A 25,790-nucleotide genomic window follows, 5' to 3' on the forward strand; every position below is an offset into this window, starting at 1 on the left:
TTTTTGAGGCTTTAATATTTTAACTAAGATATTGTATTCCAGAGGTCTATTCAATAACCCGCCCCCCCCTTTTTTTTCTGACCTATAGTCAGGAAGGCAATGTTTCTAACATCATTCAATTAGACATTATTCTATGCCAATGAAAAACACTCTTCTGCTTATGTTGTATGGATCTAACGTGGCAACGTACAGAAAAGATTATTTTATTTTTCTTGGATAAAAATTGAGTTTTGCAAAGTGTGTTGGCTTCTTATTCATTGTTCTATTTTAATCCTCACAACAATTCTGCTAGGTAGAAAGAATAAGGGTCATTATCTCCAGGATAAGCAAGAGAAAACTCCGAGAACTGAAGTGACTTGTTCCAGGTCACAGAGATGAATCGCAGTCAGTTCCGTTTCTGTTAGCTGAACTTCACATAATCAGCTCTGTTTGTCAGTAGAGACAAGGCTGCTAGGAATGAGCAAAAAAGACAGATTTGGAGGCGAGTAGGGGAGGGAAGGAAATGGCAACCCACTCCAGTATTCTCGCCTGGAGAATCCCATGGACAGAGGAGCCTGGTGGGCTACAATTCACAGGGTCGCAAAGAGTCGGATACGACTGAGCGTCCACACACACACACACACATACGAGGGAAACAGAGGCGGGGGAAGGCGAGCAAAGTACCTTGCGCAAGCGCAGATCGCCACTAGAGGGCCAGGACAGTGAGGAAGAAAGGTTGAGGAATGAAGCTAGCAGAACTTTAACGCCATCTTCAACCTCTGGCTAACGCGCAGGCGCGCTTCCTCGGGACGAAGGTCAGACTGAAGAGGGCGGGCCTTGGAGTCGCGCAAGCGCAGTTTTGCGCCGGGTCGTCAAGATGTCGTTCCCCAAGTACAAGCCGTCGCGCTTGGCCAGCTTACCTACTACCCTCGACCCAGCTGAATACGACATATCTTCTGAAACCCGGAAAGCACAAGCCGAGCGGTTGGCCATAAGATCCCGGCTTAAACGGGAATACCAGCTTCAGTACAACGACCCTAGTCGCCGAGGGGTTATCGTGAGTGAGGGGTCAGTGGGTGGAATCGAGGGGCCAGAGTCAGGACGGTCCCGTCTGACTGCTCAGCCCAGACCTGCAGGGGGACCAGGCAGCGGGGTGGTCACCATTAGACATAGGTCCTCTTCCACGCCCAGAGAGCAGGCCGGTTCATTAGTCCTTTGACCTTGGGCAGAATGTTTGGTGTAAAGAGGACAGGTTCTGGATTCAAACCTGGCTGGGTTTGAGTCTCGGCTTGATCACTTCCCGCCTGAATGGTCTTGAAACAGTTGTTGAACCCAGCCGCTTAGCCTCGGTTTTCCTATCAGAAAAATGGGGATAATATGGTACTTCCTATCTTACGAGGCTCTTAGGAGGATTAAACGAGATAAGGCAAGTGACCGGCCGGCACAGTGCTTGGCTTGTGTTCAGAAGACGTCGGGGGGAAAGGGGTGTATTTTTTTAAAGACCCAAACAGGCTACTGCATACTGAAGCTCTGCGCTTTGGAGTCAAACGCCAAGGCTCTAAGCACTGGCAAACTATATGACTTTGTACAATATCCCTGAACCTTCTGAAACTTAGTTTTATAGTTTTCATTTATGGAAATGTTAGTACATTCTTTATAGACCCTTATGAGGTTAAATGAGATAGTCTGTATAACACTCTTGACACATAATACATGCCCAGTAAACTGAAAGGTATTATTATTTAAGAAGCATGCTTTTAGATAATTTTTGTACAAGAGCTGTTTAAATATGATTTATGATATTTTTTAAAAATAGACTTTTCCCAACAATTACATTGGTATTCTGTAAGAATTTTAGGAAGTTATGAGGATTGAAGGGAATTTACAGTGTGCCAGGCACTATTGAAACTTTCTGAATGATATTCAGATATCACAGCTATTCAAAAAGTTAAGCTCTATTACTGTCCCCGTTTTACAGATAGGAAGGACAAGTATGTCATAGAGTGATATCAACTAGCAAGTGATAGAGCAGAATTTGAACTATAGTCTGTGTAACCCAAAGCATCTTCTTATGTTTGGCTATATTGTCTCCAGCCAAAACCTCCTTCACTTGGAAGAAGGTGAGGAGAGAGACATTCATTATATACCTACTCACGTGATTGGGTTTGGTATGCTAGATAGTAAGATGTAGTTTTTTAAAAAAAGAGTCAATCTCTCTCAAAGTCTTTCTCAAAGACTCAAAGAAAGAGTCGTTGAGTCAGACAGAGTTGAGATTTAAATTACAGATTTTCTCTTTTTCAGTCCTGTGACTCAGAGCAGTTATAGTTTTGCCATGTAAAACAGGTTTTATACCAGCCTTGTTGGTTGTTAAGTAAATGTGTGCATGCTCAGTCATATCCCACTCTGCAACCCCATGGACTGTAGCCTGCCCGCCAGGCTCCTCTGTCCATGGAATTCTCCAGGCAAGAATATTGGAGTGGGTTGCCCTTTTCTACTCTAGGGTATCTTCTCAACCTGGGGATTGAACCCGTGTCTCTTGTGTTTCCTGCCTTGGCAGGCAGATTCTTTACCACTGTGCCACCTGTGAAGCCCCTAAATAAATGAATGCCTGACTATTATATATTGAGCAGTACATGGAAATTCTTTGCCTAATCTTTTGAGAATGATTTATTTAGTGAATAAGTAATTGGTTAGAGTCTGTTACATGCCAGGCCCTCTTACAGATACTGGAGTGACAAACAGGCTGGAGTGGAGAACAAATAGGCAAAGACTCCTGTCCTCATAAAGCTTTGTTTCCAGAGGGAAGACAAGTTAAAAAATTAAATTGTTTAGCATGTTAGGTAATGGTAAGTGATGAGAAGAAAAATAAAGCAAGGAAGGGGGGATTAGGGGGTGTGTGTATGTAGAAGGGATAGAGAGCAGCTATAATTTTAGAAAGGCTCAGGAAAGGCCTCACTTAGAAGGTAACATTGAAGATTTCAGAAAACTGAGGTGAGGGAGCTAACCACTTATCTCTCTGGGAAGGTAGCATTCTAGTAGAGGGGACAGCAAGTACAGGGGTCCTGCAACAGGAGTGTGCCTCGTTAATCTCCCAAATACTGAAGAGACTGTTGTGATTGATTAACATAGAGGAAGGTGAGGGCAGAGTAGGAAGAGATGTGATTGAAAAGGTACCTAGAACTAGATCACACCAGGTCTCATAGGTCACTGAAAGGACTTTTCTGAGTTGGATGTCCCATAATCAGAACTTATATTTTAACATCTCTGCTGCTTAGTTGAAAAGAGACTATGGAGGAGCAAAAGCAGGAGCAGGGAGACTAAGACCTTTTTGCAGTATTCTAATTTCTTAGTTGATGGTGGCTGCAAGGGTGATGGCAGTGAAGTTGGTAAGACATGATCCATTCTGGTTATGTATTGAAAGTAGAGCCAGCCAGGTTAGCTGGTAGATTAGATATGTGGTGTAAGAGGAGAGGGCTCAAGGATAACTCAGGTTTTTGACTGAAGTGAAGAATGAAGTTGCAGTTTGCCAAGATAGGGAAGAGTGTGAAAGGATCAGGGATGGAGGTGGAATGGCATGTTGGGAAATCGGTTTGGGATAGATCACATTTGGCATCACATTTGCTGGTTAAACTTCCCTGGTGGCACAGATGGTAAAGCATCTGCCTACAGTGCGGGAGACCAGGGTTCGATCCCTGGGCCAGGAAGATCCCCTGGAGAGGGAAATGGCAACCCTCTCTAGTACTCTCGCCTGGAAAATTCCGTGGATGGAGGAGCATGGTAGGCTACAGGCCAAGGGGTCACAAAGAGTCGGACATGACTGAGCGACTGAACTGAATTGCCTATAGGTGGATATTTAAAGCTATGTGACTAGAGATTATCAACGGAGTGAATGTAGATAGGAAAGACCCACAGGTCTGAGGTTCACCCTTAAGAGATTGAAGAGAGAAGTAGGAAGTGAGTGAAAGAGACTAAGGGAATAGCCAGAAAGTTAGGAGAAAAGCCAAGCTGGTGTGTGCCCTGGAAGGGATAGATATAAGAATAGACAGATGTTTTATCCTTTCAGGTATAGAGCTCACACGTCCCATTGAACCTGTATCTTGTGTCTTCACCTTCTTTACTGTCTCTGCAAACAGTTTCATTTAAAATGTCACCTTGGGAGACTTCCCTTGTGGTACAGTGGTAAAGAATCCACCTTCCAACACAGGGCACCTGGGTTTGTTCCCTGGTTGGGGAACTAAGAACCCACATGCTGCCAGTTAACTGAGCCCTCACATCACAACTACTTTTTTTAACCAAGATGATCTGATTCTTTTTCTGTAACAACTTTATCCTTTTGAAAAACTATTTTAATAGTGTGAAATGTAATAATTTTGCTCTTAGAAATACCAGCCAAGGCAGCTCAAAAAACTTTCAAGTTCAGAGTTAGCCTACCTCAGTCTTCATCCTTCCTGCATTTTATTTGTAGCCTGGAGAGACTGGCATGGGTGTAGCATTAGAAAGGGTCCTGGAAACAAAGTTGACAGTATGATAGAGCTTATGAAATCTGTTTGTCTTCATTGGAAATACTGTGTGGTTCTGTTGGTCATACTTCAAGAAAGGCAGTGAAGCCAAAAACAATTCAGAAAAAAACAGAAAAAAAAGGTTTTAAAAAAAAGTGCCTTCTCTGAATGCTTAAAATGATTAGGATTCTTAAATCAATAGAAAGCTGAAGGATAATATGAGTTTTTAAATTCTGAACAGGATCATCAGGAAATTAGTCAACAAATGCTAGAAATGTGTGATCGTCTCTGAAGCTATGTAGGAATATTTGGGATATACCCTTAACTGTAGGAGAGAAGAAGGGGTGTCTCCTATGCTCCAGAACAAAAGTCCTGATGAGATTGCTTCTCAGTGTAGAACTTCATTTCCTGTATCTTTTGTTTTCATTCATTTTAGGAAGATCCTGCCTTGGTTCGTTGGACCTACGCAAGATCAGCAAATATCTATCCCAATTTCAGACCCAATACCAAGACCTCCCTCTTAGGAGCTCTGTTTGGAATTGGGCCTCTCATCTTCTGGTATTATGTTTTCAAAACTGACAGAGTAAGTACTTGGACCTTGTATTTGGTGACTGTGTGATAGGTTCCTGCTGTGCTGGCTGCAGCTGTCTCTCACTCGATAATTCCCTTCTTGGCTTTCTACTCCTCCTCCTTACCTTTCGTTTATCCTCTCCTACCTTCATCCCTTTCCAGCTGAATTAAAAACTGGAAGTTTCATTTACATGTTTAGTTTTATTGCTCTATCATTTCAACTCATGTAGAAATATTCCCTCTTAAAAACCACGGTTGTTTCTTGGTCTTTCAAATTTAATATTAGTGGCTCTAGAATGTAAAATAATGAATTGGTTCCTTTAAATATCTAGAATTTAAAATAATGAATTGGCCCCTTTAAATATCTAAGACTTGAACTTAGCTCATGGAAGAGTTTTCCTGGTGTATTCTAGATGAGGTAAGGAAATTGTGTGTGTGTCTGTGCGTGTGCACTCAGTTGTGTCCAACTCTTTGCAACTCCATGGACTGTAGCCCACCGAGCGCCTCTGTTCATGGAATTTTTCAGGCAAGAATACTGGAGTGGGTTGCTATTTCCTTCTCCAGGGGATCTTCCTGACCCAGGAATTGAACGAACCTATGTCTCTTGTGTCTCTGGCATTGGTGGGCGGATTCTTTACCACTGCACCACCTGTGTATATTAAGCAAGAGGATACAGAAATAACTTTAAAAGTTAATTGCTTTTTTCTCATTAGATGTGCAGAAGTTAAGATTTTCCATTCTGATTAACCTTTAGATGTTGTTTTTAAAGAGATATTTATTGGGTTACATATTAGCAGAATACATGTATCACTTTGTATGTTCCGTCTGCTCTGCATGAATTTCGGTTATATTGGTCATACCGTGTGAGTTAATGGTAAAACATTGATATTCCAACAGTAGAGTAGCAGAAGCAGCCTGTGGTGGGGATCGCTGACATCAGAGGCCTGGGTTTGTGATTGCATAGAAAGCCAAGCTTATCTTTGACACTAGACCAGTCTGACACCAGATCCCCAACCCGAGCCCGCAGGCCTCGTGTTGCCATCTACACTGGAGCCCACCAATGTGTTAATAGCTCTGCCTTAAGCTGGTCAATCCACTGTCCTGTTAAGAGTGTATATATTTTCATTATCTGATAAATTACTGCTTAACAGAAAGGTAGGCCACACTTACCAGAAGGTATATGCCTTTTGCTTTCAATGTATGCTATTTGGTGGGGGTAATATAGATGTTTTTCAATAGGAGTGTTTTCTTACTATCCCTTTATTTCTTCAGATTATTGCTTCCTCAGTCATACTGTGCAGACTTTAGACAATGAGAGATTGGAATTAGGTTGGGAGTGTTTCTTCTTGTTTTTCATAGTTATACCATGAATTGTGCCAGGATGCATTGTTTTTAATGTACTTTTTTTTTTCTGTTTGTGCAGGATAGGAAAGAAAAACTTATCCAGGAAGGAAAATTGGATCGAACACTTAGCATCTCATATTAAGTTTGACAATGATGTCTATATGTACTATTGTTTAAATAAATCAATTAATCATTAAATAAATAGTTTTTCTTTCTTAATATTACTTGGAATAAGCAAACATTTGCTGAACATTGTAGAATCCCACTTTATAAGAATTCACAATTTAATGAAGAAACAGATTCATGTTCATTCATTCAGTCATTTATCAAATGAGTGTCTGCTATAAACCAGGCATTGTGCTACGTGCTGAGAGTATAGCAGTCAGTAGGACAAACTTAGGCCCTGTGCTTTAGGAGTACACACACTGACAAGTGTTTATTCAGCAGTTATTATATGAGTGCTTATTATGCATCTAGTACTATTTAAGACCTAAGCTGTTGTCTGGCTCCAGCCCCAGTCATAAATGCAGCAGAACAGTTAACAACCTTGTGGTTTAAAAAAAAAAAGATAGTGATTCAGGAAAGTGATGTAGGCAAGCTGATGAAGAAGCAGTTCTGTCTAGGAAGATGGCATTTGATCTCGGCCCTGAAGATCACAGGGGCTGACAGAGCAAAACAGGAGCACAAAAGGGTGAGGTGTGTTGGGTATGGCTAGATTGGGGACCACTGTTAGGGAGAAGGCAGGGAGGGTGGAGGACATGCTGAAGAACAGAAGTAAAAAGGTACAGAGCATGGTCTTTGGAAGTCAGATCTGGGCTAGAATCTTAGCTTGAGCTTAGCATTTGGAATACCAGGCCTCCACATCCTCATCCATGGCATGGACACAGTAATGTCTACTACCTCATAAGATGAAAATGAAGTAACAGAGTATTGCTCAGTAAAAGTTGCCCCATGCTTTGTAGTTCAGTCTTGAAACAAGGGATGACAATTTGATCTGAGAACAAAGTAAAATCAAATGTAGGGGGAACAGCATGCTTTATGGGGCTGGCTTACATGAGTGTTTTTGTTTTAGCTTCAAAGCATATTTACAACTATTCTCTCATTTGATCCTTACATGAACCTGGTGTACCCCCAAAATGCAGAGCCCAAGAGAACAGCTTGTACAGATTTTTTATGTTAGGAAGTGATCTGAAAGAACAAGGGGCAGACTGCTAAGAGTGAAACAGGGATTGAGGGGAAACCCATCAACTGTGTGCTCTTGGCCTGAGGGTAATGGGCTTAATTCTTATAGGGGCTTTCTGAGGAGCACTGTGGAATGGACACATAACTTTTCCTCAGACTTGAAAAAGTGAATATATACCACTCCTCTCACTCTTGGTCCAAAGTTGTCTCATGCAGTTAATTCTCTTGTACTGCCAGGTGTGAGCAAGCCTCAGACGGGCTGACTGAGTTCTTATAGGCATCTCATGGAGAATGAAGGAAGGTTAGGGCAGAAAGCAGGTGACATGCTGTGAAGCTGAGGTGAAGTCACACCTACAGGCAACTTAGAGTTGCAGTAGCAATTGGAGTAAAAAGATGGGTCAAGCAGAATTGAAGTAGGCACAAGAGGCATAGGATTTCCTCATCCACTCTTTGAACAGCTTGCCTCTGTGCACACACTGAATCTGTCATTTCGGGGGGTGGGGGTTAGGTACAGTGTCACAGGAGGGCTAGTGGAGCAAGCTGCTGTCCACAGTTGAGACTGGTTGAGGCCCTAGCTGATAATCATCATTTCCCCTCACCATGCTCTAGATTTCCCTTCTCTTGGCCATCACTTTAGCAGATCTAGGTTGCTTACCAGGATTTTCATTTCCAAAGGCCAGAACCTTAGTTACTCTAGCATCATCAGGCCTTTGATGTAGCAGCTGCCTGTTTATACTTCTCACGGAGCTTGGAAGCATGAAAATGAGCCAGTGAATTCCTTTGGAGTCAGGGGTATCCCTGTCTGCCCCCATTGTGTAACGGCAACCCTAGTTCCTTGTAATCAAGGTCATTTAGTGCTGCCAGTATAAATAGCCCTTTTTTTCCCTCTTATCTACAGCTTCCGAAGTACAAGAAACCCCAGGTGGCCAGGAGTTAGTGATGACTTCAAATTAAAGTGAAATCCTGTTAACATTAGTTCTATGATTTATAATAAGTATGTATTCAGTCTTTGTTTCTGGCACAGAACTTCTAAAACCCTTGGGATTTCCTAAGTGAGATAACAGAAAAAGGTGTCTTATGTTAATAAGGTGACTTTTGAACCACACCTAAGGATGGGGGCTGGCTGTTTGGAACTTTCAGTCTCACCCCTGACCTCCTTAGCTTTATATCCCTGCTCTGCCTCTTACTGGTTAAGTGACCTGGAATATATTTAAATTCTGTTTCCTTATCTTTAAAATGGATAAACTAGTAAAACATTATTTATTAAACTCATTGTATGAGTTATAAAACATTTAGAACAGTGGCACACATTCAGGTCTTGGTGAGTATGAACTATTATAACTATTAAACTCTGAGTTTAAAACTATTATTTTAAACCTAATTAATGAAAATATTTTAGTTTGCATTTCATTTATTAAATATAACTTCATATCTCTGTCCATGGAATTCTCCAGGCAAGAATACTGGAGGGTATCGCCATTTCCTTCTCTAGGGGATCTTCCTTACCCAGTGATCGAACCTGGGTCTCCCATGTTCCAGGCAGTCTTTACCGTCTGAGTCACCAGGGGAGCCCATAATATTGAAGTATAATATAACTTCATATGTTTTTGTCCATTTATGTTTATTTTGTTATTCGCTTGCTCAGATCCACTGCCAAATTTTTCTGATGTAAAATGTCTTCTTAGTGATTTCAGATTTAGACAGGTGACTATATGAATCCTCAATTATACCAATCTTTTTTTCCTGTGAGAGTTATTCTAATACACCTTAGTTACAGGAAAAACATTTACAGTAGGACTTCCCTGGTGGTACAGTGGATAAGAATCTGCCTGACAATGTGGGGGATACAGGTTCAATCCCTGGTCCAGGAAGATTCCCATGTGCTGTGGAGCAGCTAAGCTCACATGCCTCAATCTGAGCCTATGTGTCTAGAGCCTGTGTTCTGCGACAAGGGAAGCCACCTCAACACACTGCCAAGAAGGATAGCCCCCGATCACCACACCTAGAGAAAGCCTGCATGCACAGGAAGGAAGACCTAGCACAACCAATAATGAATAATTAAGAAGGCAGGATCCAGAAAGACATAGGCAGAATTTTTTAAACAATTTTTTAACATTGAGAATTACTCAACAGTGTGTTCTTATCATTATAAACTGCCCCAAATCACACCCAGGAGTTGTCACCTTATGTGAGCATTCAGTGCTGCCATATGTGACTGATGCCACTAGCCCTGGGCACTGGGCGTAGAAGCCCGTACAGGTAAGCTGCCTCTGTTAGCCCAAGAACTCAAGTTTGTTACAAGGACGGCCACTGGAAAAGTTCCTCAAGGCCATTGTGTTTTCCCATCACTTGCTCCTGAATCCAGGGCATGGGAGTGGCTGAGCTTAGGTTATGTGGGTGAGCTCTAGCTGCAAGGAAGACTGAAAAAGCAAACATGTAGTATGTTCAGCTCTAAAGCAGTTCTAAAGCAGTGGAAGCCTTTGAAGGTGTTAAGCAGGAGTAAGCTTATTGAATTTGCACTCCTGAAAGATCATTCTGGATCCTGGAGGAACATCTTGGGGTAACAGAGGCTGGAGGATGACCAGAACCAGACTGTTGTAAGACTTTAGGCCAGAAATTGTTTTCAATTTTTGAGATTGTTCTCAGTGCGGAATAAAGCAGCCCATTCCCAATCCCAGGATGGCTCACTCAGATGTGAATCTGTCGAAAGCTTTATAAGATTTTAAATATATTATCTCTATTAGTTCCCCTTTATGCTCATGCATGAGGAGCCAGCTTTCTTAATAATTCCTTATCCTTGTTTGACATCCCTTCTTCTCTCTGGAACAACATTGCTTCTCTAACAGCCTCGTTTGTTTAAGTACTATTTTTTTTTTTTTTTACCCTTTATTATGGATCCTTCCTGAAGAAAAAGATTATTCATGCTCTGATCAAAATCCCATTGGGTTCAGCCCCTGATTTATTTTTCTTCTTTCTCATTCCTGGCACACAGTCTTCTCATAACTTTGGGGAAAATACAGGGTATTGATTTATCTCTACATTCTTCAGGATCATTAATGGGGTATTTGAAGAGATTAGAGTTCTGAACAAGAATCTGTCTTTCTGATTTACTTTACTTTGTAGAATATGCAAAATAGATAGCCAGTGGACATTTGCTGTATGACACAGGGAACCCGAAGCTGGTGCCTGTGATGACTTAGAGGGGTGGAATGGAGAGGGAGGTGGGAAGAGGTTTAAGAGGGAGGGGACATATGTATACCCATGGCTGATTCTTGCTGATGTATGGCAGAAACCATCACAATATTGTAAAGTAATCCTCCAATTAAAAGAATAAAATTTAAAAAAGAATCTGTCTTGATCAAATGTGTGATTTAAAAATATGAACAGCATTTTAAAATTAGTAAAAATATAATCCTACAAATACATTCAAAGATTCTGAATTTCCAAAGCTTTCATTGCCACTTTCTACCTTTGTGTGGACAAATAGGATTTTATGATGTTTCTATTATAGGACCCAGTTGTACCTATCACTATGATTGTAATATATCCAACAATTCCCTCCTTGGCTGCCTTGTTTACTGCCATTTCTCTAGCTGAGCTAGAGATGGCCCCTTCTGCTGATACCCATTGTGGCCTGGAGGGAACTAAGCAGTATCGTTCACCTGGAGACCATCATCCCTAGAAGACTCAGCGATCTTATGGCCAAGTTTCAGGATTTATAAGATTAAAGTCAAGCTGAAAGTTTGACACTTGATCTCTGAATACCTCTGGAGACAGATGGCTGGTGCAACACGAGATTTCTTGAGCAAACTTGCACTAGAGTTCAAATTTATTTCTCCTATAATCACAAGGAGTTATCACCTTATCATTGTAGGGTCAATTCTTTACCACCAATCACATTTAAATCATTCCTCTTATTTAATAATTAGGCTCTGGAAAATTCTTGGGGATGGGGGAAACAGGCAACTTGACTAAGGCTGCTCCAGAAATCAACACAGGAGGGTCTCAAGGACTGCAATCTGACAGACAATTGTGGGTAGGAGGAAAAGGTGGGAGACAGGACTTGCGAAACTACATTTGCACAGTTAAACACTTTTTTCTACTTACGTTATATGTTTCACATGAATGAAAGTTTTCTAAAGAGGGTTTTATTCTTTATGTGAGATGGAGACAGTATCAAAGAGTAGTATTTTATATGGAGTAGCTTGGATGAAGGTAGATGGACGTGGAGGGTTTCAGTAACCCCAGTGCCATGTCTTAGAAGCTGTGCAGGCAGCTTCTGCTCCAAAATCATGCTCTGCAGGAGTGGTCCAGAAGCAGTTTGGTCCCATCAGGGACTTTAGGAGGAGAGACAAATGCCAGACCACAAGGAGAAGGAGTTGGCCTTCCGGTTCTAAAGATGGTTGGTTTCCTGGAGGCAGTGGGATGGAGGAACCTGTGTCCTGTTAAGTTCTAGTAGGACACTCACCATCAAGTCCCCTCTGCATTGATCATATATCAATACTTATTGAGCTCCAGTCATTTACTAAGCACTGAGGATACTAGTATGAAGATACAGCTTCTTCTTAGAGGAATTCACAATGGAGAACAATTATAGCAGCCAACACTTACTAAACTTTTACTTGTGTTTCAGGCACTAAGATAAAGTAAGGGCTTTACATATCTCCCAACATACCTTAAAAATCATCACTAGAATGATAGCTTAAATCTCATCATCATGAGATTTTTGAGAGGTTAAATAATTTGCTCAAGTTCTCTAGCTAATATGGACTAAGATAGAACTGAAATCTGGGCAACCTGACTTCAGAGGGCAATTTTTAACCATTCTTTGAAAGGGATAAAGATAGATGTTATGAGAAGCCCAATACTGAGAAAAGACAGCCAGTCCAGCCTGGAGGGATTAAAAGATGGTGCCTTCAAGAGCAGGGACCCCCCATGTGCACTTTCTTAGGTTTTCTAGCACATTCACAGGTACATAGAATGTTAGAGCTGGAAGGATTGTTAAAGATCTGCTAGTCTCACAGCCTAACTCTATAGGAAATGTTTGGATGGGAGCAACAACTTGTCTAATTCTTCAAGAACCCTGCTTAAAAAACTGTTGTTCATTACTGATGGGAATGCGAAAGGATACAGTTACTTCAGCAGTTCATCAGTTTGTTGGTTTCCTACAAAATTAAACATATTATTACCATGTGATCCAGCAACCATACTCCTTGTCATTAGCAAAAACTGTTGAAAACTTAGGCCTACTCAGAAACCTGCATATGGATGTTTATAGATGCTTAATTCATAATGGCCATAATCTGGAAGCAACTAAGGTAAGGAAGAATAGGCAAAGCATTTAAGGCAGTGAAACTACTCTGTAGGACACTATAAAGATGGATATATGTCATTATGCATTTGTTCAAACCCATAGACTGTACAATGTCAAGAGTGAACCCTAAAGTAAACTATGGGCTTTCGGTGATGATGTGTCAATGTAGGTTCATTAGTTATAACAACCATACCACTCTGGTGGGGGATGTTGATAATGGGGTGGGCTATTGTCAACAAAGGTCTATCTAGTCAAGGCTATGGTTTTTCCAGTAGTCATGTATGGATGTGAGAGTTGGACTATAAAGAAAGCTGAGCGCCAAAGAATTGATGCTTTTGAACTGTGGTGTTGGAGAAGACTCTTGAGAGTCCCCTGGACTGCAAGGAGATCCAACCAGTCCATCCTAAAGGAAATCAGTCCTGGGTGTTCATTGAAAGCACTGATGTTGAAGCTGAAACTCCAATATTTTGGCCACCTGATGCGAAGAGCTGACTCATTTGAAAAGACCCTGATGTTGGGAGACTGAAGGCAGGAGGAGAAGGGGACAACAGAGGATGAGATAGTTAGATGGCATCACTGACTCAATGGACATGAGTTTGGGTAAACTCCGGGAGTTGGTGATGGACAGGGAGGCCTGGTGTGCTGCGGTTCATGGGGTCGCAAAGAGTCAGACATGACTGAGTGACTGAACTGAACTGACGCATAACTGAAGGTAGAGGGTATGGGGAAACCTCTGTACCTTTAATAAGGATGTATTTGGAGAGAAATCAGGCAGATATTTGGAGCACTTTTCCGTGTAAAGCAAGTATTAGAAGATTTATCTCTTCTTGGAGCTTGAACATGAAAATATTTGATTCAAAACCAATACCTCTCATGTTATTCTTGCTGAATTCCCATAAAAAGGTATCCATGGCAGGCATCAACTCTTACTTGTCAACACTCACTCTCCTTCCTTTTCTTCTAATAGAACCTTGGTTTATTTACGAGGCTGGTTGAAGTCTCTTTAACTCAGAGAAAGTGGGCATGATCCCACTCCAGGGGATGAACTTGGTTTGGTCTAAGGGTGGATGTGTAACCCAGTTCTGAACCTAAGACATAAGAGAAATCTACTAGGGAGGGCTTTCTTTCCTCAATAAAAGACATTTCCCAAAGAGAAATCCTTCTGTCCTTTTACCCTTTTGCTTTCTTTTTCTTATTTTTCCTCTTCATACTTTATTTTTTTTTCCATTTATTTTTATTAGTTGGAGGCTAATTACTTTACAATATTGTAGTGGTTTTTGCCATACATTGACATGAATCAGCCATGGATTTACATGTGTTCCCCATCCAGATCCCCCCTCCCACCTCCCTCACCATCCCATCCCTCTGGGTCTTCCCAGTGCACCAGCCCTGAGCACTTGTCTCATGCATCCAACCTGGGCTGGTGATCTGTTTCACCCTTGATAGTATACTTGTTTCAATGCTATTCTCTCAGAACATCCCATCCTCGCCTTCTCCCACAGAGTCTAAAAGTCTGTTCTGTACATCTGTGTCTCTTTTTCTGTTTTGCATATAGGGTTATCGTTACCATCTTTTTAAATTTCATATATATGCATTAGTATACTGTATTGGTCTTTATCTTTCTGGCTTACGTCACTCTGTATAATGGGCTCCAGTTTCATCCATCTCATTAGAACTGATTCAAATGAGTTCTTTTTAATGGCTGAGTAATATTCCATAGTGTGCATGTACCACAGCTTTGTTATCCATTCGTCTGCTGATGGGCATCTAGGTTGCTTCCATGTCCTGACAATTATAAACAGTGCTGTGATGAATATTGGGGTGCACGTGTCTCTTTCAGATCTGGTTTCCTCAGTGTGTATGCCCAGGAGTGGGATTGCTGGGTCATATGGCAGTTCTATTTCCAGTTTTTTAAGGAATCTCCACATTGTTCTTCATAGTGGCTGTACTAGTTTGTATTCCCACCAACAGTGTAAGAGGGTTCCCTTTTCTCCACACCCTCTCCAGCATTTTTTGCTTGTAGACTTTTGGATAGCAGCCATTCTGACTGGTATGTAGTGGTACCTCATTGTGGTTTTGATTTGCATTTCTCTGATAAGAGTGATGCTGAGCATCTTTTCATGTGTTTGTTAGCCATCTGTATGTCTTCTTTGGAGAAATGTCTGTTTAGATCTTTGGCCCATTTTTTGACTGGGTCATTTATTTTTCTGGAATTGAGCTGCAGGTGTTGCTTGTATATTTTTGAGATTAATCCTTTGTCTGTTTCTTTGTTTGCTATTATTTTCTCCCAATCTGAAGGCTGTTTTTCACCTTGCTTATAGTTTCCTTTGTTGTGCAAAAGCTTTTAAGTTTAAATAGGTCCCATTTGTTTATCTTTGCTTTTATTTCCAATATGCTGGGAGGTGGGTCATAGAGGATCCTGCTGTGATTTATGTCAGAGAGTGTTTTGCCTATGTTCTCCTCTAGGAGTTTTATAGTTTCTGCTCTTACATTTAGATCTCTAATCCATTCTGAGTTTATTTTTGTGTATGGTGTTAGAAAGTGTTCTAGTTTCATTCTTTTACAAGTGGTTGACCAGTTTTCCCAGCACCACTTGTTAAAGAGGTTGTCTTTCTTCCATTGCATATTTTTGCCTCTTTTGTCAAAGATAAGGTGTCTGTAGGTACGTGAATTTATCTCTGGGCTTTCTATTTTGTTCCATTGAGCTACATTTACAGATTTAATGCAATCCCTATCAAGCTACCAACGGTATTTTTCACAGAACTAGAACAAGTAATTTCACAGTTTGTATGGAAATATAAAAAACTTCAAATAGCCAAAGCAATCTTGAGAAAGAAGAATGGAACTGGAGGAATCAACCTGCCTGACTTCAGACTCTACTACAAAGCCACAGTCATCAAGACAGTATGGTACTGGTACCCTTTTGCTTTCCTCCCTTCCTCTGACCTAGAACATGGAAGTGAGGTGAAGTTAAGACATATCCAAGAATCAGTTCAGTTCAGTTCAGTTCAGTCTCTCAGTTGTGTCTGACTCTTTGTGACCCCATGGACTGCAGCACACCAGGACTCCTTCTCCATCACCAACTCCTGGAGCTTGTGCCTCATGTCCATTGAGTCACTGATGCCATCCAACCAACTCATCCTCTGTTGTTTCCTTCTCTTCCTGCCTTCAGTCTTTCCCAGCATCAGGGTCTTTTCCAATGATTCAGTTCTTTGCATCATGTGGCCAAAGTATCGGAGCTTCAGCATCAGTCCTTCCAATAAATATGCAGGGCTTATTTCCTTTAGGATTGACTGGTTTGATCTCCTTGCCATCCAAGGGACTCTCAGGAGTCTTCTCCAGCACCACTATTTGATTTGGAACCAGCCTGTTGCTCCATGTCCAGTTCTAACCGTTGCTTCTTGACCTGCATACAGACTTCTCAGGAGGTAGGTAAGGTGGTCTGGTATTCCCATCTCTTTAGGAGTTTCCACAGTTTGTTGTGATCCACACAGTCAAAGGCTTTGACATAGTCAATAAAACATAAGTAGATATTTTTCTGGAACTCTCTTGCTTTTTCGATGATCCAGTGGATGTCGGCAATTTGATCTATGGTTCACCTGCCTTATCTAAATCCAGCTTGAACATCCAGAAGTTCATGGTTCATGTACTGTTGAAGCCTGGCTTGGAGAATTTTGAGCATTACTTTGCTAGCGTGTGAGATGAGTGCAGTTGTGCTGTATTTTGAACATTCTTTGGCATTGCCTTTCTTTGGGGATGGAATGAAATATTCAGGAATAGCAGAGCAGAAAACCAGAATGAACTTGGCTCACAGCTAACTTCGTGTTATGATTGTCTTTGTCCTGACCTGCCAACCTCAGACTTCTTTTATGAGATAAAGTCTTAGTTGTTAAACTAGTGTTAGATTTTCATGTATAATTGAATGCACTCTTAATTGATACCATGTCCTTTTATTTATTATAAAATATAATTGTTCAGATTTTAATTTTATTTATAAAATCCAAAGTAAGGACAGTAAATGCTCATGAATGAGCAAAACTGCTCCATTTGCTAAATTTCTCTTCCAGCAACTATATAGAATTGCACACACTTGGTTTTTTTGTGAAGTATCACTGTTATAGTGCTATAGTGGGTTGTGTCAAAGCTTCTGATATAATTTTAGATTTAAAAAAAACCTAGAGTAGGCTAATTAGAGTCCAAAGGCCCACATGGTTAGGCAAGACTCCTCCAGAAAAAGCTCTATAGTTAGTCATAGGCGAACTACTTATATCAAAGGCACTTTAGATTCTGTCTTAGCTTTCACTTTAATTGAGCTATTAATATGCACTGTTGAGATCTTAAATTAAAATTCAATATGGTTTTCTTCAGACCTAAAAGATGATGGAAAAAGGCAATATGTACTTCTAAATTTTCTGTACTTCGGGCTTCTGTTACTTATTGCACTAGAAGAGTGCATCCCTTCCTCCACAGCTAAAAGCTAGTTATTTAGGGACAAGGACCTTGACTTACTCATTCCAGTATATCCTATAGTAGGCTACACAATGGCCTCTCTGAGGCAGAAACTAATAAGTATTCACTGAATCACAATAGCAACAATAACAACAATAATATCTAAATCTGACTATGTTTACTAGGTGCCAAAATCAGTGTGAGTGCTTTCAATGCATGGTCTCATTTTGTGTTGTGTTAGTCACTGAGTCGTGTCCAGTTCTTTTGAGACCCCATGGACTGTAGCCCACCAGGCTTCTCTATCCATGGTATTTCCCAGCCAAGATTTCTGGAGTGGGTTGCCATTTCCTTCTCCAGGGGATCTTACTGGCACCAGGATTGAACTCTCAACTGGTGCGTTGGCAGGTAGATTCTTTACCACTGAGCCCCCAGGGAAGCCCATTGTCTCATTTAAACCCCTACCAAATTCTTGTGAAATAAATCATTTCCTTCTTTCAGAGGAGGAAAGTGAGGCACAGGTTAAGTCACTTGCTCAAACTCATTCAGCTATAAGTACAGTCTGGATTCCAGAGTCAGAATTCCTCATGAAGTAAGTATTATCTTTATCCACATTTTACAGCTGAGGAAACAAAAGCTCAGAAAGGTTAACAACTCATTCAGGATCACATAGCTAACAAGTAGTTGTGCCTGGATTTGAATCCAGGCAGTCTGGTTTCAGCATCTGCCCTCTTAATTATGTACCACACTGACTCACAAAAGGATAAATTTTAGATATACTTCAGATTGTCACACAATTATATAAAGCTGATCCTATCAAATTAAAGCCTAACTGTTTACTAAATGTAACAAAGAAATTTAAATGTCAGCTCTCAAGCCTTTTTTTTTTTTTCGATTTTAGTAGTAAAATATCTTTCTGGAAGGGCAGAACTTCCTTCAAACTCAGAAGTGATAACTCTTGCATTACTCTAGAAAATTACAACACAGAAACTACACATTAATTTTTATAGTTTACATCTAGGCCTTAGGTTTCCTACCTTCCCTCTCATCCTCCATCTCTGTCTGTGCCCCACCTGGTCAACAAAGTGGAGGCAGGCAGTGGCCCTTCCCACCACTGCCTGATAGTGGCTTCTCCTCCTGGGTAGTTGCTCGTTACATACCCCATCCTATCCCATTTCAATGTATGTTCACTGAAACATTGGGAGCTTTTCTCACCTCCTTTCTGTAGACCCAAGAAGCCCAGATTTGGACCAGAATCAAAGATTGCAAACAGAATGTTTTGGATACTGATTTTAAGATAGTTTCCATTAATAGAACAGTGGCCCTCTGCCTTGCCTGCGCATTGGAATTACCTGAGGGATTTCAAGAAAATTCTCATTTGGATTCTACCCTCAGTATTTCTTTTTTTTTTTTTTCCATTTATTTTTATTAGTTGGAGGCTAATTACTTTTACAATATTGTAGTGGTTTTTGCCATATATTTAATTGATCTGAGATACACCCTGGGCACCTGGAGTTTCAGAAACTACCAGGAGCTCCAATGCACAGGTGAAGATGCAAACCACAGCAGGGTTCCTCAACCTTGGCACTATTGACATTCAGTACCAGATAATTCTTTGTCCTGTGCATTGTAGAATGTTTGCCAGCTTCTCTAACCTTTACCTAACAGATACCAATAACACCCTCCCCAGTTGTGACAACAAAAAATGTCTCTAGGCTTTGACAGATGTCTTGGGTGAGGGATACAAAATCACCCTTATTGTGAACCGTTGTCTAGAGCCACTGCCAGTAGCCTGGGTTGTGAGAAGTCTCCCAAAAAGAAAAAAAAAAAAAAAAAGAAGGGAGACTTCTGTGGCATTCTCTCTAACAGGAAAATATATAAAGGTGTCAAGGATACCTAGCAGAAAACTCTCCTGTCATTGGAGGAAACCTAATCAGGGTGGCTTTTTTTTTTTTCTTTTTAAGAAGAGTTTTAAATTTCTAAGCAAACAGATGGTTTATTTCTTGGGAGAATAATAGAGAAACATATCTTCAAGAGTAGAGAATTAAGGAAATGATACAGATCTTCCTAGCTGATCTGAAGCACAACAGAAGGAAACTATATCTTTTTTTAATTAGTGTGAACAGCCTGGCCTGGGTGAAATATTGTCTCCTGCTGACAAGTTGCTGCCAGCAACAGGGAGATAAAGTACACGGGCTTGGATGCTAAATGGATGTAAACCCAGAATGTTTCTTTAGCTCTAGGAAGGTTTTGCCAGCACACTGATAACAGAGTGAACCAAAATAGGCGAGAGTCTAGGTTTGTGTATAAGAGGAGGGTTATTGTTGAGTTGCTAAGTTGTGTCTGACTCGTGATCCCATGGACTATATCCTGCCAGGCTCCTCTGTCCGTGGAATTCTTCAGGCAAGAACACTGGAGTGGGTTGCCATTTCCTTCTCCAGGGGACCTTCCTGATTCAGGGATCTAATCTGAGTCACCTTCATCTCCTGCATTGCAGGCGGATTCTTTACTGCTGAGGACTTCCCTGGTGGCTCAGATGGTAAAGTGTCTGCCTACAGTGAGGAAGACCCGGGTTTGATCCCTGGGTCAGGAAGATCCCCTGGAGAAGAAAATGGCAACCCACTCCAGTACTCTTGCCTGGAAAATCCCATGGCTGGAGGAGTGTGGTAGGTTAAAGTCCATGAGGTCGAAAAGGGTCGGATACAACTGAGCGACTTCAACTTTCACTTTCTTTACTGCTGAGCCATTGCTAGAGTGAGCTCATTATGTAAGCGCTGGAATTTGGGACTATTTAGTGGCTGTCTTGCTTTGGGGTTATTTTAGAGAATATTCCAGCAAGCACTGCAGGGGAGTGGGTAGGTAAGAGGGGAGGAAGCTACTAATGGATGTGTTTTCAGAAGTTGCCACTTTGGGCAGCGAAGCTTAATACCCTGGCTGAACACAAGCCTCAGAGGTATGGAGCAAGAGAATTTGCAGATTTATCCACTAATTTCCACTCTGTTGGTTGAGGACTGTGTGTAGAGCCATTCACTCCTTAGAACTTTTGTTCTGGTTTGGGCCTCAGGCAATATTGTGAGTGTGTTGCTGGCAACTGGAAGCAGCTGGCCAACACAGGATGGTGATCACTGATGGGGTCTAGGGGAGTCACTGGCAACCTGCTGTAGTGGTCAATTTAGAAATTTATCTAGGGACTTCCCTGGTGGTCCAGTGGTTAAGACTTTGCACTTCCAATGCAGGCAGCATGGGTTCAATCTCTGGCCAGAGAACTAAGATCCCATATGCTGGGCAAATAAATAAAAATTTTAAAATTTTTCATTTAAAAATATTAACTGTTTTACTAGTTTACAATGTTTAATTTTTAATTAAACCCAGAATGTCTTAATATGGTATGGAACTTTGGGAAGGCACATCAGCTACTAAGATACCTCAACATTTGAGTCCAAGAAATGCCACTGCCAGAAACCCACAGTAGTCCCACGCCATCTGCAACTCCTCTTTCCCACACCCCTTACATCCAGTCCACTAACAAGTTCTTTCAGGTCTAGTCCAAAGCTTTCATGAATTTATCCACTCGGTCCCTGCTGCCACTTCGTTAGTCCAGGACAATGGTGTCTTTTGCCTGGACTATTGCAATGGCCTGGTCCTGCGCTCCCCACACTCACCCTCCTTTCAGTTCCTTAAATTCACAAGGCTTCTTCTTGGAATGCTCCTTTTCCCCACCCCACCCCAGACCAACCCTACCTTTCCTATGACTTGCTCCTTCCTATCCCTTCTCAGTTCCCAAAGCACCTGTATATCGTGCTTAGTTGCTAAGTTCTGTTTGACTCTTTGCAAAATGGGATTCTCCAGGGAAGAATACTGGAGTGGGTAGCCATTCCCTTCTCCAGGGGATCCTCCTGACCCAGGGATCAAACTCAGGTCTCCCACATTGCAGGTGGATTCTTTACTGTCTGAGCCACCGGGGAAGCCATAGGTGTCTTATCTTTTAGGTCTGGCTAAATGTCACTTCATCAAAGACCTGAAGAAAGATATCCCCCTCCCACCCATCATTCCCATCTCAGTTCCTACTTGTTTTCTTCTTTGCATGTTTCTCAATTTGCAATTATTTGGTTTGCGTATTTTGTCTCCCTGTCTATAAAGTAATCTCTGTAAGGGCAATGACCATGCTTATCTCTTGACCTCCATATCCTCGTAGGATTGACAAATTTAGTAAATAAAAACACAGGTGTGGGACTTCCTTTGGGGTCCAGTGGTTAAGATTGTCTGTCTAGTGCAGGAGGCGAGGGTTCGATCCCTGGTCAGGGAACTGAGATCCCACGTGCTGTGCAGTGAGGGGGAAAAAAAAATAGAGGCATATCAGTTAAATTTGAATTTCAGATAAACTACAAATAAGTTTTAGTATGGGTATATCCAAGTAATGCACAGAACATATACTAAAAATTATTCATGATTTATCTGAAATTCACATTTAACTGGATATCTTATTTTATCTGGCAACCCTAGTTCCTAGGCCCCAACTCTCATTACTCAATGTTAGATAAAAATTTGGTAGCAGCATATCAAAACTGCTACTATGGCAACAAAGTGAGGGAAATGTGTTCAAACTACAAAGTAGTGACAAATACCACTTCCCATTCCTTTCTGTTCTTTTGCCTGTCTTCTTATTCTAGGAGAACCTAATCACCTGGCCCAATCTCATGAACTCCCATTCCCGTTCACCCCCACGCCTGCCTCGTCAATGCCTGATTATGACCAATTGTCACTTTCACAGAACACCAGCAAGTATTTATTGAGTAATTAAGCGGACAGAACTTAATACATTTCTAAAAATGTTTAAGTTCCTTGACTATGAAAAAGTGAGTTCCCATTTTAACCAACCCCCCTCCCCAAACACTGCCCAAGGGCATGGGATTCTGAAGGCAATCACACAAATCCATTCTCAACTATGGCATCATGCTCCAGTCTCAATTAGTTTCTGCAGGGTTCCTGGAATTGGGGGTGAAGTGGCTCTTGAGAGGTTCCCAGCATTTGTAGTAGTTCTCATCCAGACAGTTAGAGGTCTTCAGCCCCCACTTGGTGACAGCCATATTTAGGGAAGACTCAAACATAAATGCCTGTAGGGAATGAGGATGGAGACAAGAAAGAGGAAGTGAGGTGGATAGTAAAACACATTTGACTAGATGTCAAGAGAGAAGATATGAGTAGGTTGACTCTTTGAGTAATAAATCACATGTGCTTGCATGGGAAGGAGAAAATACTCAAGCCTTGGTTTCTGATTCTGGTCCTACTACTTACAAGTGGGTGATAGCTTGTATGAAACCCTCAGCTTCTCTGACACTCAAGTTTTATTCTTACTAAACTGGAGTTGGGCACATAAGCATCACATTGTTCTTGAAGCACCATGGAGTTAAATTTGCTAGATCCAAGGGCAGAGGTGGGAGAGTCCTGGGATTATTCTTTTCAGGGGCCATTATGGTGGCTATGTCCATGTGAGAGAGAACATAATTCCCATTTAACAGATGAGGAAACTAGGGTTCAGAGCTGCGAAGTGACTGGCTAAGATGGTAGTAACGAGAAGTTGCAGATTTGGGATTTGAGCCTTTCTTTTGCAGGACTCTGACCAAGAGATAGGCTAGAGAAGGGAAAAGAAGGAAAAGAGAGACTGAGGAGGCAGGAAGAAGGGAGCAGGAATGGCTGTTGCACTTTTAAAAGCCCTGTCCCAGAAGGTTCTGAATGGTGGGTGTCCTTCTATGTTCAGGCAGATTTTGTCTGCAACAGAAAGCATATGCAAGTACCCTGTGCATCCTTGACATTCCAGCTTCACCTACTGCTGATTTTCTGATCAATTATGGCTTTAAAAAAAACAAAACCCTACAATTCTTATGTACTCATATTGTTGGAAATTCTAAAAATATAGATGGACAAAAGGAAGATAAAAATTCTCTTTGTGCCACAACTCAGAGAACCCCTGTTAATGTCTGGCATACATTCTAATATGTATTAACTTCTTTTTGTCTATAGTGATAGAGATGATGGTCCCTGCTTGACTTCCCATGACAAGCTTGATATGAGGTGTTGGACATGTTATAAAGCATTATTCAGATATAAAGATCATTATTATGGACATAATTATTGTTGTCTCTTTGCTAACTGCTTCTTAGGAGACTTCCTGTCTGACTGGACTAATAAAGCCCCATCCCAGCTGAGCTATGAAGGCAGTATTATAAAGTTAATTTATTCCAAAGTAGTATAAGGATAAGGCATGTGGATGAGCCTGGATCCAAATTACATAATGGGAAAAGGGGAGGGAGACCCAAAGTCTTGTTCCTCATAAAAACAGCCCTGTCCTGTGCTTCACTGTTGCAGAACACTGCTCCCTGGTAACATTATCCAAAGCCAGGTTGGGCATTCAAGGTTACTAAGTGGTAACTATGGGATAGCCTGTGTACCTCCAGGAACTTTCGGAGGTAGTAGCTTAGGATGATGAATATCTCATAGAGCTCTCACACAGAGATGAAAGTGTTCTACAGAAACTGCAGAGGCCCTTGCAAGGGGAAACGGAGCTGAGGTCTGGCAGATGGGACTCACACCCTGCCCCTGAAGATAAGCTTCATCGACTCTGATCCTTGAGTTGGGACTGAAAGCAATCTGCATTGTGTTGGGTAGAGGGGCAGATAAGCTCTCTGCTTAGGTAGTTTGCAAGCTGGGCATGGAGTCAGGCCGATCTGTGCTATTGATTTTAAAGTCAGGTAACATTGAAGGCATTGGTTTAGAAATGTAAAGCAAGTTTGCCTATGATATCGCATAAAATTACTCCTTGTGGTTCATAAACTCTACCTCCAAGAAAGCAAAAATAAAATGAAATCAAGTACCGCAGCCAACTGCAGTTGTGTTCAGTTTCAGTGTTTACAGCGTGACACAGGAGGAATACAAAATAGCTTTTAAATCTCATCAGTTTCATCCCTTGCCAAAGGAGAGCAAAAGAAAATGAGAGAACTGCTGCTCACAAGCCCTGACTATAGTCAGGCAAACGCTTCCTGACCCTCCTGGGCTTGAGAAACCAGCTAAAAGTGACATCCTGCAAACCCTGCTGCTGTGGTCCTGGAGGATGACTTCAAAAAACAGGAGATGACTCTGAGACAGAACATATATATATAGACTATATATATACAGGGCCACATACAGATGAGGGAAGACTCCTGACACAGTGTTAATAATGTCGCCCCTTTCGTCTGAACAGTGTGGCCCAGTCAGCAGGGTTAAATCACAGCCACCAACTTCACGGGATGCCCTAACTTTTCTACAGATGGAGAAAACGAAGCACAGAGAAGTTACGTAAATTCCTCAAGGTCACACAGGAACCAAGAGCTAGAATTCAAACCTAGACCTGACTCCAAGAACAAAGCTCTTTTTATCCTAACACATCAGGCATCTAGTATACACACAGGGTGTGTGCATATACAGGCGAGAACATACAGACAGACACTCTCCTCTCCAGACTTCTCCTCTGTGACTTTGGAGAAATAAAAAATAGCCTTTCCTCTCAACAAGGTTGGGGATCCCAGAGACCACCAGAGCCTCATATCTAACTTGCTTACCATGGTGCCATCAGCAATCCTCTCAGGTGCCAACTTGGCTTTGCTGGCCTTCTCAAAGCAGTTGGCATCAGGCCCATGGGGAGTCATTGGGCTGTGCAGGCTGCCTCCCCCTGGCAGGAACCCACCTTGCTTTGCCTCGTAGTGACCTTTGATGAGTCCCATGAATTCACTCATGCAGTTCCCTGGGAAGATTGAAAAGGTATTTTTATTATCCAAGGCAAGGACCCCAAACACTGAGACTTCTCAAACATTATTTCCACAGAATGTCAAGAAGAGAGGAGAATCATAAAATTTCATAGAAATAATAAAGAACATAGACAGGAAAACAACCACAAAACATTCATTAGTGTGGAATTCTTGGTATGCAAAGCCCTACTCCATGGCTATGTAGATTAACAGAAGTCTCAGGTTTCACTGCCTGAACGAACCTATGCTAGATCTAAAGAAAAGCAGGGCCCAAACAAGGATTTTAATAATAACTAACATACAAATCATGATAAAGAGTGAATGTACTCCATGATCTAGGCTTACAAGCCCCATATAAAAATTCTCCACTTTCCAGATCTGAATTCCTTCCCAAATAGCCTCACAGGGCATCACCATATTTCTGGTTACAAATCAGAAAATTAAAGTGGTGTATGTGTGTGTGTGTGTACATTGCTGGAAATGGGATATAAGGAAAGAACCCTGGACTTGGAGTCCATTATCAAATAACAATTTGTGTGAAAAAACCTTATTATCTATAATCTAATCCTTAAATACTATATATTTTAACAAATATCTTCTGTATCTGAATCTAATATCATCGTATTCTTTCATTTTTCAAAATGCTTCTTAAATTCATTCCTTTTCCATTGA

The 25,790-nt window shown here is 41.4% G+C and overlaps 2 protein-coding genes across 2 annotated transcripts in view; one reads left to right on the top strand and one right to left on the bottom strand.

The window, feature by feature from the left end:
• The first annotated feature begins 812 nt into the window (after window positions 1-812).
• On the top strand, window positions 813-6,594 carry NDUFB4 (NADH:ubiquinone oxidoreductase subunit B4). The gene is made up of 3 exons (XM_065943211.1): window positions 813-1,036; window positions 4,915-5,061; window positions 6,472-6,594. Exons 1-3 carry the CDS (start codon window positions 857-859, stop codon window positions 6,532-6,534), a joined length of 390 nt encoding a protein of 129 aa, XP_065799283.1. The 5' UTR covers window positions 813-856; the 3' UTR covers window positions 6,535-6,594.
• Window positions 6,595-21,403: 14,809 nt separating this feature from the next.
• HGD (homogentisate 1,2-dioxygenase) overlaps window positions 21,404-25,790 on the bottom strand; it is a 42,595-nt gene continuing 38,208 nt past the window's right edge. Inside the window, exons 13-14 of the mRNA XM_065942757.1 lie at window positions 24,933-25,114; window positions 21,404-22,448 (exon numbers count right to left, since the gene is read on the bottom strand). Of these exons, the coding sequence (XP_065798829.1) occupies window positions 22,299-22,448; window positions 24,933-25,114 (332 nt within the window). The 3' untranslated portion in view covers window positions 21,404-22,298. The remainder of the gene's footprint in view (window positions 22,449-24,932; window positions 25,115-25,790) is intronic.

The sequence above is a fragment of the Muntiacus reevesi genome, chromosome 8 (assembly GCF_963930625.1).
Source record: "Muntiacus reevesi chromosome 8, mMunRee1.1, whole genome shotgun sequence".
NCBI lineage: Eukaryota > Metazoa > Chordata > Mammalia > Artiodactyla > Cervidae > Muntiacus > Muntiacus reevesi.

Bases quoted from the DNA above. Each gene is read 5' to 3' on its own strand.
- NDUFB4 (XM_065943211.1), top strand. From the start codon at position 857: ATGTCGTTCCCCAAGTACAAGCCGTCGCGCTTGGCCAGCTTACCTACT. The intron at 1,037-4,914 runs GTGAGTGAGGGG...CATTCATTTTAG, and splicing joins CTAGTCGCCGAGGGGTTATC to GAAGATCCTGCCTTGGTTCG. The intron at 5,062-6,471 runs GTAAGTACTTGG...CTGTTTGTGCAG, and splicing joins ATGTTTTCAAAACTGACAGA to GATAGGAAAGAAAAACTTAT.